General features: G+C 37.7%; 2 protein-coding genes across 2 annotated transcripts in view; both read right to left on the reverse strand.

Moving 5' to 3' along the window:
- ORC2 (origin recognition complex, subunit 2) overlaps positions 1 to 132 on the reverse strand; it is a 16,575-nt gene extending 16,443 nt beyond the window's left edge. The window contains exon 1 of the mRNA XM_009332919.1: positions 6 to 132. Within this exon, the coding sequence (XP_009331194.1) occupies positions 6 to 132 (127 nt within the window). The remainder of the gene's footprint in view (positions 1 to 5) is intronic.
- A 6,521-nt stretch (positions 133 to 6,653) lies between these two features.
- Positions 6,654 to 16,605, reverse strand: part of FAM126B (family with sequence similarity 126, member B) — a 29,422-nt gene continuing 19,470 nt past the window's right edge. Inside the window, exons 11-12 of the mRNA XM_009331724.1 lie at positions 14,418 to 14,577; positions 6,654 to 8,213 (exon numbers count right to left, since the gene is read on the reverse strand). Coding sequence (XP_009329999.1) covers positions 7,609 to 8,213; positions 14,418 to 14,577 — 765 coding nt within the window. The 3' untranslated portion in view covers positions 6,654 to 7,608. The remainder of the gene's footprint in view (positions 8,214 to 14,417; positions 14,578 to 16,605) is intronic.

A 16,605-nucleotide genomic window follows, 5' to 3' on the forward strand; every position in this document is an offset into this window, starting at 1 on the left:
CTGACGGCAGCTACGAGGAACTGGCGCGCAGCCCCCGGTGGGTGCTTTCCGCCTCTCCCCCCACGCGCTCGCGTGTTTGTCGGTGTCTGAGCTATGAAACCCTGGAGATGTACCCCGCATTAGACACCCCATCGACGTAAATCAAAGTTAAAAAAAAAAAAAGGCAATTCACAAAGTACACATTTCTGTTCAGAAACAGCACAATATTTATTTAACATCTTTATATATTTATATATATATAATTTTTTTCTGCATTGCAGATTGTGTCGAGTTTTATACATCTCTATTTACAGTGATTTAAAATAATTATATTTCATCTCTGGCAGGTATTTACAAAGTCAATAGTAACTACATTTCACATTTCAACAACAGTCAACAGCATCAACCAGCTCAGTAAGACAGTTAAGATAATGGCTTACATGCACCAATAAATGATCTTCAATACGTGCCATCTTCAAGCCTAAGAATGAAGATTTTCCCTGGTCCCGGGTTAAAGGACATCATACAGCAGAGGTCGCGGTTATTAAAAACCCGTTCGGTTTTGTCCTTCACCAGTACCGAATCTTGAACGTCTGGGGTTCATACCAGGACGCGGGGCTATCCTGGTGAAGAGAGGCTCACCACCAACCCATGTCCTTTCGCCTAGCCTGTTCGTCCACAAGAAGTGGGACGCTTGCTGCTTATGCTCCTTCTACGACAGAGATAAGATTTCATAATGCTAAAGTAGTAAAAATCCTCAGAAACCTTAGTTCAGAGAAACAAACCTGGTATGACAGAAAAAAGTAAGAAAATAATCTTTTAACCCTTGCGGAACGTTTCTTTTTGCTAGTAAAATTGACAGCATATCCTGTATTCTTACAAGGACGAAAACAGATCAAAAGATTTATTGTAAAGTACAGGAACTACAAATTTAAAAAATGCAGCATGGGGTACCTCAATTTAGTCGTTGGGTTTTTTTCATAACAAATAAAAGCTACCATAGTAAATCTAAAATGTATTAAGAGTATCTGATTTAATTATTAAAAATCTTTATTAGCTTTTTCCTGGAATCTTCGATATGGAAAAAATGTTAAATGACTCAATTTCATTTAATCATATGGTGTTTTTCCATAAATAACCAGCTAGTAATATCCATCCCCGAAGCATTCACTATCTGCAAGAAAACAGTAAGAAGTCTTGTTTCAAAGTAACCATTGAACACTGGCACACAAAAACACACAGACACACCCCAGTACTAGGAAGCTATTACTACTTGGACAAGTTGGTTTATCCTGAGTGATTGTTAACTCACATCTACTGTATACTTGAAGCCACAAAGTTTTTACTACTTGCATTTTTCATAAACTAATAACATGGAAGTCTAGCACAACAATAATAACTGCCTGAACAGAAAGAACAGTGTCAATAGCCAGTATTTTTGTCACTCCCAAGTCCTCCTTATTTTAGAACAAAAGGTAAAAGGTTGCTTCCTTCATACTATTTTTTCTGTTTTGTGATCAGTTCTGGGGAGGACGAGGACTCAAACACACAGGATCCGCTACCGATTTGTGAGGAAGTTTCCATGACAAAGCACCATAGAGTCACTTTACTAGGCGATACTCCTAAACAGAAGTCTCCCCTGACCATCTTACCCTCTAAAATCAAAAATCTGTGTGAATTCTCTACCACATTTTAATGAGTGATTAATCATCTTTTCAAGAGTCAAAATTTAAATTGCTTTAAAGAGTTCTATCAGAATGCAAAGATACTCCACTCTAAATTGCTTACACCTCACCAACTGTAAAACACTGGGAGCTCACGACCAAGTAATCGGTTAATAAAACTTGATCTCATCACTTTGCTCATCATGCACAAGCTAAAATGTAGGGCAAGGTTTTACTGTACAGACACAAAGTTTTACTATACATCTGTTCCCATCAACAGCTCCTCACAGGAATAGCTTAGTAATTCTTTGTGATAGGAGGGATAATTTATGGACCCATTTTAAATTCATTTGGTCCCTCAGATACTGCCTTTGGTAAAATCTGATGAACACAGTAAAAAAAAAAAAAAAAAAAAAATCAATCAGGGGAGGGGGTAGCCTAGAGAAAAATAAATAAAAGGAATGCAAGCAAAAATAGTAATTTTTTCATTAAACCTCGAATACAGACAAATAACATGGGACAGATTTTTACTAAATCCATTTCTGGAAGCTGTAAGGTACCCTTAGACTTCTACAGCGTGCTTCTGAACTTTTAATGTCACAGGCCTCGACCCTTGCCAAACTTACTAGGCAAGTTTATCTGAAATGGCTAGCTGTTATATTTTGAAATCTTGTTCCAAGATTTGTCTTATTTTAAAATTTCATAATGACTATGTGGAAATCCTCATACATATCAGTCTTGCAAAATCCACTTACTGCTTGTTTTCAGGAACTAGTGACAAACCAAGTTGCTCACAGCTCTCCATCGTCTTCCACCACTGCGTAAGAGGCAGCTGAGTATTTTGGCTCTTCAGCTGGTCATGACATGCAAATTTTGAAAGACTGATACATGTATTCACTAACACAACACCCTTGTTGTGATCTGTTACCCTGAATCACCTACAGAAAAGCTTTCCACAGCAAAGTTTATCCGAGTGCCAGTGGGAAAACAAACTAAAAAATAATCAAGAGAGATTAAGGCCCATATGCTAGAAATAAACAGCATTTAAAATACTGAAGAAAATATAAAATATTGAACAATTGGATATAAACCAAGAATGCAATACAAGTACAGAGGATCTGGCTTCTTTGCTTATCATGCTTGGAAAGGAGTGGTATTTTGCAACTTTAGTGCTGCAATTATCCTAAACAAGACATTTAAATAAATTTTTAAAAGGGGCATGTTTAGTCTTCTGATGCAAACTATTCCTATGATGTAAACTGTTGTTACAAATGATACCTAGCTAATGGCTTTAATGCCATATTAAATATGCCAAGGTAGCAATACCTTTGGCAATGAGAGAATTGCAGAATTTAAGGATGAGATTATTAGATTTACTAACATCAGAAATATTTTTGTTTTGTGTGCAGTACATACATTTCATTCAAACATGTTCCATTATATTTTCCACACCTCCTCCAGGATTATGAGTACAGTACCTAGTCTATACTGCTTGATTTTTATGATTTTACTCAAAAAGTTATTCTTGGTTCTCACTTAGTCTTCAAATTAATTTAAATTTGTAAGCCAAGATAAACAAAAATTTCTGGTTTGTGACCAAAGTTAAAATGCTGAACACTTAAAAGAGATAGCCATTGGTTCATGATAAAATAGGACAAGTTTAAACTCTTAGGTTAAAATACAGCCATAGCATAAAATTATCTATTCCAAAATTAATTTTTCAAAATATAATTCTCTGAACATGTTATACATTAAATATTGAGGAAAATTTCCCTGGAGCTAAAATTTTCCAACACTAATAACCTTCATTAAAGAAGTAAAACAAACCACATAGTATCTGGAGACAAAAAGGGGTTAGAGTTGGGGTCACCTTACTACAGAGTAGCTTTACCACCATTAAGATGCAGGTTCCCCCCTTAATCTTGAAAAATATGTTCATATTTACATACAGTATACACACAGTTGAGGCAATTGATTGTCAACACGTGACAAATGTATGTACCTACCCACACACAAGTAAACCTCACATGGTGAGAAAAAACCCTGTCCCAGTAAACTCCAGTATTCATAAGTAGTGCAAATAAATACTTTGTCAGAAAACATTTTTTTTTCTCACTATTTTGATGTTAAAACAGATAATTTTAATTATGTTAAAGCTAGCAGGAGTATGTTGGAAACGTTGTATTTAAGACCAACACACTTGCAAACTACAAATACTAGATCTAATGCTTACTGGCTGCAACATGATGTTCAGCATTACAGAACGAAGTATGCTGTTAAAAAACTTTTCCAAATTCACATCAGAAAGGGTGTTCAAAGAAATCTGCATTTAAAATGGACAGTGACATACGAAGTCTCCAAATGAAAACTAAAAGGATAATATAGCAATTTAAACTGTCATCTTGCAACATTCATTTTAATAGGTATTTTTACTTCATCACTTTGCTGCCTGCAGGATGAAAAAATGGCTCATCATTCAACCAAAAAGCTGCTCACAATAAACCCCTGAAAAGGATAATCAAGCTGGAGTTAGCAATCCCAACATTTTATATTTTCCTCTAAAATTATAAAGCCCAACAAAAATGAGTTGCAAAATGGCAGCATACTGTGATGTGGTAAAAATTGTATCAAGGAATAATTCATTTATCCCTACTTACATGTATATATACATCAAAATATAGTACCCACACTTCCTCACCTAAGAATTACATGTATGTGCGTGCATGTGCACATACACAGGGAAAAATCGCCGTGTTCTGCTTTTTGACCTTCTTTTATAATGCTGCAGTTGCACTGAAATACTGCAGAAATCTAAATCTAGTGCCTCATGTCAAGTACCAAATGTTCTAAAACAAGACACAGCAGAGCGTGTCAGGATAAAGAGATTTAAGTCTAAATATTCGTCACAGGTGTCAGAAAATTTAAGTATGTTTTGTACTTTGTTTAGTACTTAGCATATATAATCAGAAAGCCAGTAGATTATTCCCTCAACCCATATCCCAGACACTTCTAATTTTATTTCTGCCACACTACTTCAAAGTGTACTGAACTTCAGTGTATAAAGTTGCATATGATCTTAACACACCTTGGCATAGTTTGAGACACATCTAGAAGCATTAATGATAAACATGATACACAGCACTGGCAAAGCCTGTTATTACAGCTGTTTTGTAGATACTAGTGATGACTCATTTTGTAAGATAGATGTTGAACAGTACTTGTCTGAAAAACGACAAAACAAGCTCCCACAACTGAAACATTGCACTAAAAAGGTAATTTTGAGAAGTTATAGATGTACCACAACAGCACATAGCAAAAAAGATTTTTTACAGGGATAAATTTGAACTCTTTAAAAAGCCTTATATGGGGTAGATATATATACACAAGAATAAACCAAAATACAATGGATGAAACGATAACAAAAGGCACATCATCAAAATGAGAACTGTAAAAATATCTTAAAAGGTAGTTTGACTAAAGTTTTAACCAATTCGAATTTATGCACGTACATTTGACTTCCCTATCTGAAGTCACCGAGCTGCCTCACCTTCCTGAAATAGTTTAATAGTGTGGGACTCTACACATAAGAATATTTAAAAAAAAAAAGTTTGTAAAATTTGGCCTGATGCCAATTTAAGTGTCCTAAAACTTCCCAAGAAATGCCTATAATGGCAAATGCAGAAAGTAGAGAACCTTGTTAATGAACAACTCTACTTTTTAAAATACTGAAATAAAGTAATTCTTAAAAAATTATCTGACACTCCTGACCTTCTCTTTCCCAAAGATTTACACAAATTATTTGGTCCTTTTCAATTTACAGTGATGGCTCTTTAATAGAATTTCCTTTGTGATGGTCTCTACAAAATATAAACTTTGTACCTTCAGCCACGACTTACCAATTGTCTCCACTAGCAAAACTTTATAAAATAAAGAAAAGTTTAACCATACACAGCTTTTGACATTTTTACAGAAAATGCCTCATAGCTTAATCTCAACTTTGCCTTAGTTCCATCTGTGTGTGACTGGTGGTCCTTAAAGATTAACTTCAATTTAGAAACTGTAAGGTTTTCTTTCTTTCTGATGATTCTATTTACTCTTTAACTGAATTTCTGCATCAGTCCAGATGCCGATTAATTCACTTTATGAATGTAAGATATGAAGACTAGACTACCCAAGCGACTTGTCAAACCACAAAAAAACCTTCAAATATTTAAATGAATTTTGACATAAATTTGAAAAAAAAGTTCTATTTGAAATAAAGAGATTCAAAAGCAAAAAAAACCCAAACACCCAAAAACCAAAACCAAGTACCAGCAATGCAACACCATGTCATTGTCCTGAATTTCTTAAAGACTATAATTCAAAGATAGCCTGCTATTTGTCACTGCTTATGTTTATCCTTCACAGTGACAGTGAAACCAAAGTGCCCACATAAAGATCGTAACTCTTTCCTGTAGGTTTACAATTTGTAAACTTCCAGGATATCATACATGACAAGCATAGAGGATGAACTTTCCCCTTTTCTCTCTATCAATCCAAAATGAGATAGAGAAGGAGAGAGAATGACAAACATTTTCCTGTGTAACCAGAAATGTGCTTCTAAGCAGTGTTCTCTAGCGTAAGTACCAGCCAGTGCCCATACACCAGTCATATACATTCAAGGCTTGGCTCAATGGCATGAATTCCGAATTTTCTAGAGTAGGGCCAATCCACTAAAAGAAGAGTTAAAAAAACTAAACAGATTATAAATACCAAGGCAATGAAGTATGATCCTTCTGGGGAAAAAAGGACTGTCAGTACCCCTTTGCGCAAACGGTGTTTCTAGAAAAGCATTTCACATTGAAGCTTCAGTGTTTCTAGCAAACTATTGTCTCTATCCCTGAGACAGCCCCTTAAGAGTATGGTCTGCCTGGACTGCAGGATTCTTCAAATGACTCCATGACTGAATTCAGGGACACTGAGAAAGCAGCTGGGAAGGGCGGAGGAGTCCAACAGCCATGATACCATAGAAAGCAGCCTGAGAAATACTCTTTACCCAAATACACCTTTCAATTCAGTGATCAGCACCTCACAAGAACAACAACAAAAATGGAGCAGAGCTAGCCATTAGTTCCTGGGAAAGTAGTGTTTCCCTCCCACTTACAAACCAAATTGCTTTAACAGCATGGTGTTGTTTAAATTTTAGTCTATATGCAGAATGACCCTGTGCCCTGGAGGGGAAGACATGTAACATTACATATGGCTACAACGCCATTAGAAGTGCATTGTAACCTACATTATCTACTTAGAATCCTCTCTCTGAGGGAAAACAACTTGGTAATATGCATGTCTCACTTGCTGAACATCAAAAGCTTTTGGGATGAAAGACTGGGGGCAGGCAAGAAAAACATACCCTCATTTTAATGAAAAAAGTGCTGTAGGCAGCCAGGAGCAGCAATGACAATCCCCTCCCCAGAATTGATTGCACAGACTCAGAGAGGTCCAAAGTCACACTAGAATCTCTGAGGCACTCCTGGTTCTGAGAAAGAAAAGTCATGATCCAGTAGTCTTTGCAGTACTGTAGACCGAGAAAACAAACCCGTTTCTATTTCTTAACAAAGCCAAAGCATCATCTCATAGGGATCACATTCACCATTTCCGCCGGTGTCTCCAGTCTCACAGTGTTGAAATGGGACTGATCAGCCTACGATGGATTGCACATCACCCAAGGAGAAAGGAAGGCATGGAAAAAGGCATACAGTACATTATATACTGCTTCACAACCATATTTACAAGGGGGGGGGGGATGAAGGTAAGGGAAGAATTATTGCTGTTTCAGTAATACAGTATGATAGCTAAACCAAATCAAACAAGATCACAACAGTCAGTATTTTCACACTGCGGGATGATGGTTCATGTTTTGCCTAAGGACGAACTTGCCTGGGGATTAAGGGGAAAGAGGGAGTCCTAAGGAAGGGAGTCAAAGTTACACCTGGGATATCAGCTGCATATTGAAACTTGGAGATCGAGACTGCTTGGTTAGGGGAGCTCCTGGGGGAAGGAGATCTTTACCTTCCCCAGCTTGGCCTAGTCGGTCCTCCTGTAGGCTGATAGTTGAAAACCGATTGGTGTTGCCAGCTGCTAGATTAGTAACACCCTCTGTACCAGCTCCAACGCTGGAGCCTGCTTGACTGCCATTCACATAGTCAAATGATTTACTGGAGGAAGCACTGGCGGTCCTGATCAGGCTCAAACTGTTGGCTTTTGGCACCACCTGCCCAGCAGGCAGGCTGAGGTGTTTCTTAGTAGGTGTCATCTCAATTATATCTGCACCAAGGTCAGTGGATTGGTGCATGTACTGCTTCCGAGCTACTGAATCTCGAGGGCTCTCATTGGATTTTGCTGCAGAAGAGGTTTCCTTATCCTTAGCAGAACGCCCACTTGCTGTTTTCCTTAAGCTGCCCTTTTGGGATACAGATGATAGAGGTTTGGTCCCAACTGGCTGGCTGCTGAGGGAAGCTCCTGATGAAAATCCTTCATCAGCATCATTAAGGTTCACGGATTCCTCTCTTCCATTTACACCTTCAGCATCTATTAAGAAAAAAGAAACAACCAAAAAAACCCCGAACCAATCAGAACACACAGTAAACATTCAAGTTACATGAAGACAAAGATGGGCAGAGAATGTCAAAACAAACCTCATTTGCTAATCCACCTGCTTTCCACCTGCTTTAAAATTTCTGATTCTCAGCCAATAATCTTCCTGTCATATTTAGCAGAATAACGGAATCTAGCGTAAGTACTCCCTGAGCTTGATTTGCCTTTCCTCTACCTCACTTTTATCAGTCAGAGTACCTCCCAAACTTTGTCTATGAACAAGAATTTGGTTAATTTGTTTTAGTTCTGCCTGAAGATACTGGTGCCCATTCTCCTCCTACATGTGGTTAAAAAAAAAGCAAAGCCTTTCAGACTATTTTTATCCTATTTTGAGGCAAGATCTAAGCATGTTCAGGATCTCTTCCAGTCAGAGTAAGTTCTGGCGAGTGCTCAGTAAGCTTCAGAGTTAGGCTACTTCCTAGGCCAGCAATCACAATGCTCCAACAGAGGTAGAAGGCTTCTGTTGTGTGTAGCCGGCACTTCAAACAATGTGATTATACTTTCTGTTGGAGATTAACCTAATTCCTAGTTCCCTCTCCTCCAGGGCTCAATCCTCCCTGCATTTCCAGCAATCCTATCTAGGTGCTTCCACCATATTTGCTTTTATCTCAGCATCTAGATTTTTCAGAGAAAAAAAAAAAACAACCCTTGTATTAAGAGAAATTTAACCTCTGAAACACTTCATGTTGTAGAAGAGGCACTGTGCTTTTGACTGGAATGTCAAAGAGAAAAAAAAGCCTGACAAATGTCTTTCTTAAATCCTTGTTTTCAGGCCTATAATATGATTAGGGCTGCACACAAAGACTTTTTTTTTTTTTAAATCTTATTCCAGTTCCTTTTTCTAAGCTCCAAGTACTCAAGAGTTAGTGTTTCACTAGAAAACCCAACAGCATTCAAATTTCAAAACTGAAAATGGAGCTTGAGTTTTTGCTCCATATATCTTGTTTCAATGGGAAAAAGCCATAAAGTTTAACCATGTTAGCAAAAAAGGAGACATTCAGGCTATAAGAATTTTGCTTTTCTTTATAAAAGCTGTGGAGCCTGATTATTTGCAAGAAATCTGCAAAGCCTATGGATCTGTCCCAGCTAAAGCCACTGTACTGCTCTACTGGCAGTTTGTTCAGCCCAGCTTGCCGCCAAGCAAACGTGTTTAAATCTCTCTTGTGGAATGGTGAAAAAGTGGTGGCAAGGATCTAAGAGATTCTAACATATGAGTAGAAGCTCATCCTTTCATGCTGACTGTTAGCAGAGCACTAAGGAACATTTTACATTATGGCAAGCAGAACAGACACAAAGCTTTCAGTGTTGTTGCTGCCTCTGTGTAGCAGGAATATAGCCTGATCCAACTTGACATTTCTGAAGTGTAAAGCAAAAAGAAAACTTTACAGGGAGGTTTTATTATTCTGTTTTAAACTTACTTCTTCTTTTCAGGAAACTTTGCCTTGGAATTACCATTACTGTGTATCAGCTTACAAAAGACATTTAGCCATCTCCAAATCAGACCATTCTCAGGCCTCTCTCAGAACAATGCAATGTGAGATTATTCTGTAGTTTTATATAGTTCTATTTGACTCATTAGCCTCCCAGAAGCAGAAAGGTAATACAGTTCATGTTACTGCAGTCTTCCTTCCTTGCTAAAGCCTTTAGCCTTAGAAAAAGAAGCTTCTTAGGTTTCAAGGGCTATTATTAAAATGAAGGATGTGTTACTTGCTTTAACTTCCTGTAACCATATTTAAAATACATATACTTTCCCCCACTCCTGCCCACACTGTTTGGTCAAACTAGGCCTTCATCTTCTCATTGAGACATAAGTGTATTTTCTTACATTAGACAGAGATATATTTTATTTACAATCCACCACATCTCCATTCCCCCCCCCTTCCCCCACATAATCAAAGATGCTAATAAAAATATGACATAACTGGAACATACTGAAAGCAAGAGCACTTTTTCAGTAAACCAACATTTATGTTTCTTTATATAATCATGCAAAGCTGGATGAAAGCGTGTTTGGTTACAAGCAGCAATAGCAGCAGCTGAAGTCCCCTCTCAAGCCCTTCTTACTCAAACGAAAGATGTGTAATTTGCAAGTAGGTATCTCCAGACAATACTGCTAAGCTTTTTATTATTACAAGAACATTAGTCGTCTTCAAAGTTTACGTTAAAACATTGTCGAATAACAGGATGCTAAACCAGACATTCCTATTCAAGGACAGTGAAGCAGAAGAGTCACACTGAAAAAGTGGCATTTTATCCACAGAATTTAAAGACAAGACTGAGAGGGGTTGTTGCAAGCTTTTGGATCCTGCAACTATACAGAGGCCCAAGCAGCTCAGCAGTGCTCAAAAATAAAGAAGATAGAGAAGACAACGTGCAAGAGAATTTCTGTCTAGTCAGATCCATATACCTACAGAAGTTCTCAGTGGGATTGAAGTAATTCAGCAAACACATGTTCTTTTCACAATACATGTTATTTTTCCTCTAAAAACTGCCCTCAGAAACCATCAAAAATGTTCGAGTCCTTACATACTCTGTTTGGGGGGGAAAAACAGGATGAAGTCAAAGTTTTCTTCCCCCTCCCTCCCCCCCAATAGACCAATAAGACAATTAAAAAAGAAAACAAAAACTAAACACCTACTCCTCCCAAGCACTCTGCTACTGTAAGGCCAGAAGAGAAAGAGACAGTGCAACCTGACAGAAATCATATCAATTGCACTACAGTGCAATTCAGGACTCTCACTGTTCCTTATCAGAATAAGTCTGTCCCCAAAGAATTCGTTATTTATGCCTGTACATAATTAATCCTGTAGATGTAGATACAGCATTCTCCACTGACCCAAAATAGTGCACATAACCACATCTGCTACCACCCAGAAGCAGAATACCTTGTAAGGCATTACTGAGTCAGTCTTGAAATCTTCTGCCTTTTTCTACTTACTGGGTCAAAACGCTGATCCGAAGAACGGGTTTTAAACAGCTTTTTAAAGTGACTTTTATTCTGTTTATCCTTCCCATACCTGAAGGATGAAAAGTCACTAGAAATTATCAGTCTCTCATTACATTGTTTGATATCAAAATTATATTTATGAGAGGGAATTTGCTAGCTGAAACTTTCTGTGAAATCAGCATCAGTAAAATAATAGACCACTATATACACACACAATTCTATACTGATAATCAAGCCAAACTTCATTCCTTGGCCTTCTCCCAAATGCTATCAACTGGCAGAATTCAGTTTGCCCCAGCATGTAATTATGCATTGCTAATGTTACAGAAGTAAAGGGTATTCAACCCACTTCTATTGAAGTAAAGCATGTGGAATGATGCCTTATCCAAGAACATGCCAAATTATATAGATGTCTTAAAACAAATTAAGACTAGAAGGCCACATTTTTATCAACTTCTTTCCCACTTCCTGTCTCTCCCAGAAGGTTCTCTGCAGCTGAGGACTTCTCCATATCCTTCAGGTCATGCACATGCAAAGTTTAGTAAAATGGTATAAGACCAACTGAACAAGTGAATTTAGGAGAAGACAGGACTCATTTACTGAGCATGCTCAAATTCACTATGCACCAAGGAGTAGATTATAAACCCGCACTAAACATTTTTATGCAACTATCTTCTACAGAAGCATGATGTCTTAATTATTGTTTGATAGCAAGTCTGATTAAGGGTAAGGATTCTGTGATAACACTACATTAAATCTCCAAATTCTCCAGATTAGTGTTTCCAGAAGAACAAATCTGAAACCATGTGGCTCATATCCAAATGTGCAAATAAATCTCATTTATGATCAACTGATATGCTTAGAGGCTGGAGATACCAAAGGAAAGTTCAGATAGAAAAGAAGACTTAACATAGGAGAACGCTTGAAAATATGTTTAGCTAAATTTACAAGAAATTAATTCTCATCTCTGAGGAGAAATCATGATTCCGATTCAGTACTCAAGACCACGTCTTTTATGGAGTAAAGATGAGAAAATTAATAGATGAACTTAAATAAAACAAATTTCTACCAGCTACTCTATCTGCTACTCTTGGATGCAGAACAGACATACGAAGTCCTACAGCATTTGTGTAGACAGCATGACTAAGAAAGAAAACAATACTTGTTTCTAAAGTTTTTAGAAACACGACAACCCGATTTCTTCTTGAAAACACAAGCGCTTTTTTGGTACTTGTCTTTAGAGCAGCCAGCTCATTCACGTAAAGGAGTTCTATGTGTATGAATTTTCAATTAAAGGATGACTGGCAAATAAAAAACTTTAGCAGTTGTATATCTGTCTTAGATAGGCTTGACTTTTAATGGAAACAGGAAACTTCGTTCTTGGAAATTTAAAAACTGCAGACTAACAAGACACTATTATAACTAAGTTGTAACCAAATTCATTTATACTCTATACTGTCTATTTTTCAGGACTACATTAATGTTCATCTGGTGCATTTTTTCCTTCTGAATATTAGATTAAACATGCTCAGTAATAGAAAGTTTCCAAGCAATCCCAAAGCTCTAGGCTATTACCCCTGTCTTTTTTTTTTTTTTTTTTTGCCATGCCAAGCAGTCTTTCACCACACAGATGCAAGCCCCAGGCCAGCCCACGTGATAACAAAAGGTAGTACCTGACCTGATGTTAGGTATATAGGGGATGCGTGTTTTGCAAAGAGAAGCTAATACACCCTGGGATAGCGGAAACACACACTAGAATGGAAAGAAGTTCTGCTTGGGGATAGGGAGCCAGGATCCTCCTCCAGCAACTGCCTCACTGACTTCTGCCTCCTCATCTCTGTCCTACCCTCTGTTGTGGCTGCTGCCAAGGTGGGCTCCGGGAAGCCATGCTCAGGGGTCCTGCGCATCAGCACCTCCCCCTCTTGCTCACGTTTGATCCCTAGGTCTGTGGAGCCGTGTTGGATCGGTGAGCCAGGTATGCTTGAGTCAGCCTCGTTTGAGAAGTCAAAGCCATCTGGGATTCAACATATAACATTTTAGTGCTTTTCTATTCCTTTCTTGGCATTCCAACCCAGGCAGGGAAAATAGAAGATTTATGCGGACATGGAACAAACACAAAACACTACCCATGCTTAGTTAAAAGTTGTGAGAACATCCACAGAAAGGGACACGTGGGCTATACTGTAGACCAGAGACTAGCAAATGAATATAATGGCAACTACAGTGAAGACACACATGACCCAGAGTCCTGAAAACAGAAGCTACTTGTTGTCCTGGACATCCTGATTCAGCTGAAGACCAGAGATCATCAAATCCTTTTGCACATGATACGGAAAAAGAGTACCACAGGAAAATATGTAATCCTTGTTTTCAGACTCTTTTACTCTCAGTTTATTTTTAGGTTATTGTACTTTTTACCTTCAGCCATTTATGCAGCTTTTTTTAATCAATGTTTTATACATGCAGCAACAAAGCTTTAGAAATATGACAAAGTGATTTCAAAGCAAGCTTTCTGCTACACCTACACTGAAGATGTTATCATATCAAGGTAAATATGACTACTTTTTTTTTTTTTTTTCCATACAGTCAAGTACACTTCCATATGACATAAGTACTCACTGAGGAAAAATAAGGACTAATTCTAAGCTATCCAAAGCTATTTTATGACATGGCCCCTCTCTAAATTGGGCCATATGGTGGTAGGAGTGTGACGTTCAGCTTTTCCCTCTCCCACTGCCTTCAGTAGCTTTAGGTAGCTGGAACCCTATCAAGGTCTGGATAATACCATTCATGGCCTGAGCTATTTATGATGGGAGGCAGTTGAATTTTAGTGTGGATTAAAGAAAAAACTCAAATTCTAAGCCAAACTCTACCCCTACAATTTTATGATGTGTTTCATGGAGAAAAAAAGAAGTCTTACTGAACATTTTCCAGCTTCTCCATTTTCTCGCCTACCTCATGGGTTATCACTCAATCAAAAACAAAACAAACACCCCAAATGTTCATGTTCATGCAGTGCTCTGAAGATGTAAAATACTACACATTGTTATGGAGTATAACTTTTCAAAAACAAACAAACAAAAAAACCCCCAACCAACTGTTCTGCAAACATTCAAACTCAGAAGCCAGATTACAGTGATGATGATGAATACAGTACGCTACAGTATTTGCTCTTGGCAGAAAAAGCTCACCTTCTCTTCTCCAGCGATGACGACGGATGGAAGCTGTTGTAATAGCAGTCCGAGAAATCCTCGGCACTGTCGGAGTAACTTCTACTTTCAGTACTTTCTGGCCTTCTTGTGATGCATCAGGAGCATCAAAAGGCAGCGAGTTCTTCATGGCATTTGCAACCTAAGATAGAAGTAAAATGCTGTACTACCACTGTCCTTGATTGCACTAATGGCAATATTAGACCTCTTGCTGGATACAGAAAGGGAAACAACCAAGAATTGTTAATTACGCCAGATCCCATCCAGATGGTTGGCCCCCATCTCCAAGATTACAGTTGAGAACTACATTGAAAAGCCCACCACAAACCTATTCCCAAAAATATAGCTGAATTTTCTCCTTTTTTTTTTTTTTTGAGATAATTTATTTAGTTCCACGTTTGCCACCTCTACTGACAGAGGTAACAACTTACACAGGAAGGTCTCCATCCAAAAGAGATTGCAAAATGACAAGGAAAATATCATTTATGTTTTACGACAAGAATGTCACAAAACTAAGTCACAGGCCAAGCCAATGCAAGCAGCATATGGCCTTGTGCATGGGGGAGACAGGGCCACTTTCCACCACCACCCCCGACCCCATACCTTACCACCCCCCAAAATCCAATCTAACCAAGGGGATTAGACTGCAGATACTTGCAAAGTTTAAAAACAAAATTGCAACCTAAGCAATGAGCATTAAACCACTAAAATGCATTCATCTTTATTAGATCTAGTTTTTTATTGTAATAGCCTATTATAAAGTCAGAGTTTTGTTTGCAGCTTTGAGGAGAACAAATGACCTCTTTTGGCTTTGATGTTTTAACTGCTTCTTTAAATTTTCCATAAAATGCCTTTGTGGGATCAGAGGTTTACTTTAAGCAGCTAATGTTTCCTAGTTTACAAGTAAATTGTTCAAAAAGTGAACTTGTGTACCAGCTCTTGGAAAGCAAGCAGGGTCTCTATGACATGTGCCATAGTCAACAATAACAGAGTTGCTGCACACAAAGTGTGATTTAAAATTAAAAAAAAAAAAAAAAAATTCAGTGAACACACCTTGATTTTCCCAAATCTGACTTTATAAAACCAACCAACAATAAAAATATTAGACACATTTGAAACTTAACATCACAGCTTCATTCATAGATCTCTTATGTTTCACAGACATCTGACTTCCTACATGCTCTTTACTCCCCCTCTAATGAAGTCAGTAGATAAAATAAGAGGGTCAGAGACATCTAGACTTAAAATAAAACAACTATGGAAAATGTAATTTGCTAATCTCTATAAAATCCTACCTAGCAACAGTTCCCACCATAATTTGGGCAGGTTATTCTCTCCACTACAGTTTACAAGAAGCATTATGAAAAGCAACTTTATATTGCCTCCTAATGGATTTTCTCTTGTATCACAAAAAAAATTTGGTTTTGCAACTTGAGAGAATAGAGATCACTGTATGGCAAGATAAACACATTTATTTAAATACATGTGGTCTGCATGTCTTAAATACATGTAGTCTACTTGTTAGCTCAAGGCAAAGGCATGTAAAACCCTATTTTAAGACACAGATAAAACTGAAGTTGACTGTTCTGTCCACTCAAATGAAATACAGATCTGCTTTAGAATATGCATCTTTGCAAGATACTCCACTCTTCTAACAATGCATACATACATTTTTCTTCGTTTTAGACCATGTTCTTTTTCTAAGAACAGGCATTTTGTTTATTGTATAAAGACTTGTGGCTAGCTAATGGAGTAGTATCAACTCTTTAGTACATTATTACAATCAAGCACTTCCTAGTTTTATGCTGTAAGCAACATTTCCGTATGTACCCCTCAACCTAGTGACAGAATTAATGCACTTTTAAACCTCATCAATGTTGTCTTGATATTCTGAGGTTGCCAGAGGCCTTGGAAATGTAAGGGACATCCAACAAATTCCTTGAACCCCCAAGGCCCACATATACCAAATCTGCTTAACTAATTAAGTCATCTTTCATTAGCATTCACAAAAACACAAACTGTGAGAAATCTACTAAACCACTGGAACAGACCCTGTTGGCAGAACTTTGTCTTATGACAATCTCAGATAACGTTTGACAAAATGACTGTATCAATGCATATGGCATGCCATAAAAGCTCCATGAATTAAAGGTGTTTATTCACATTATAA

This window comes from Pygoscelis adeliae, unplaced genomic scaffold (genome assembly GCF_000699105.1).
Source record: "Pygoscelis adeliae isolate BGI_AS28 unplaced genomic scaffold, ASM69910v1 Scaffold160, whole genome shotgun sequence".
Classification (NCBI taxonomy): domain Eukaryota; kingdom Metazoa; phylum Chordata; class Aves; order Sphenisciformes; family Spheniscidae; genus Pygoscelis; species Pygoscelis adeliae.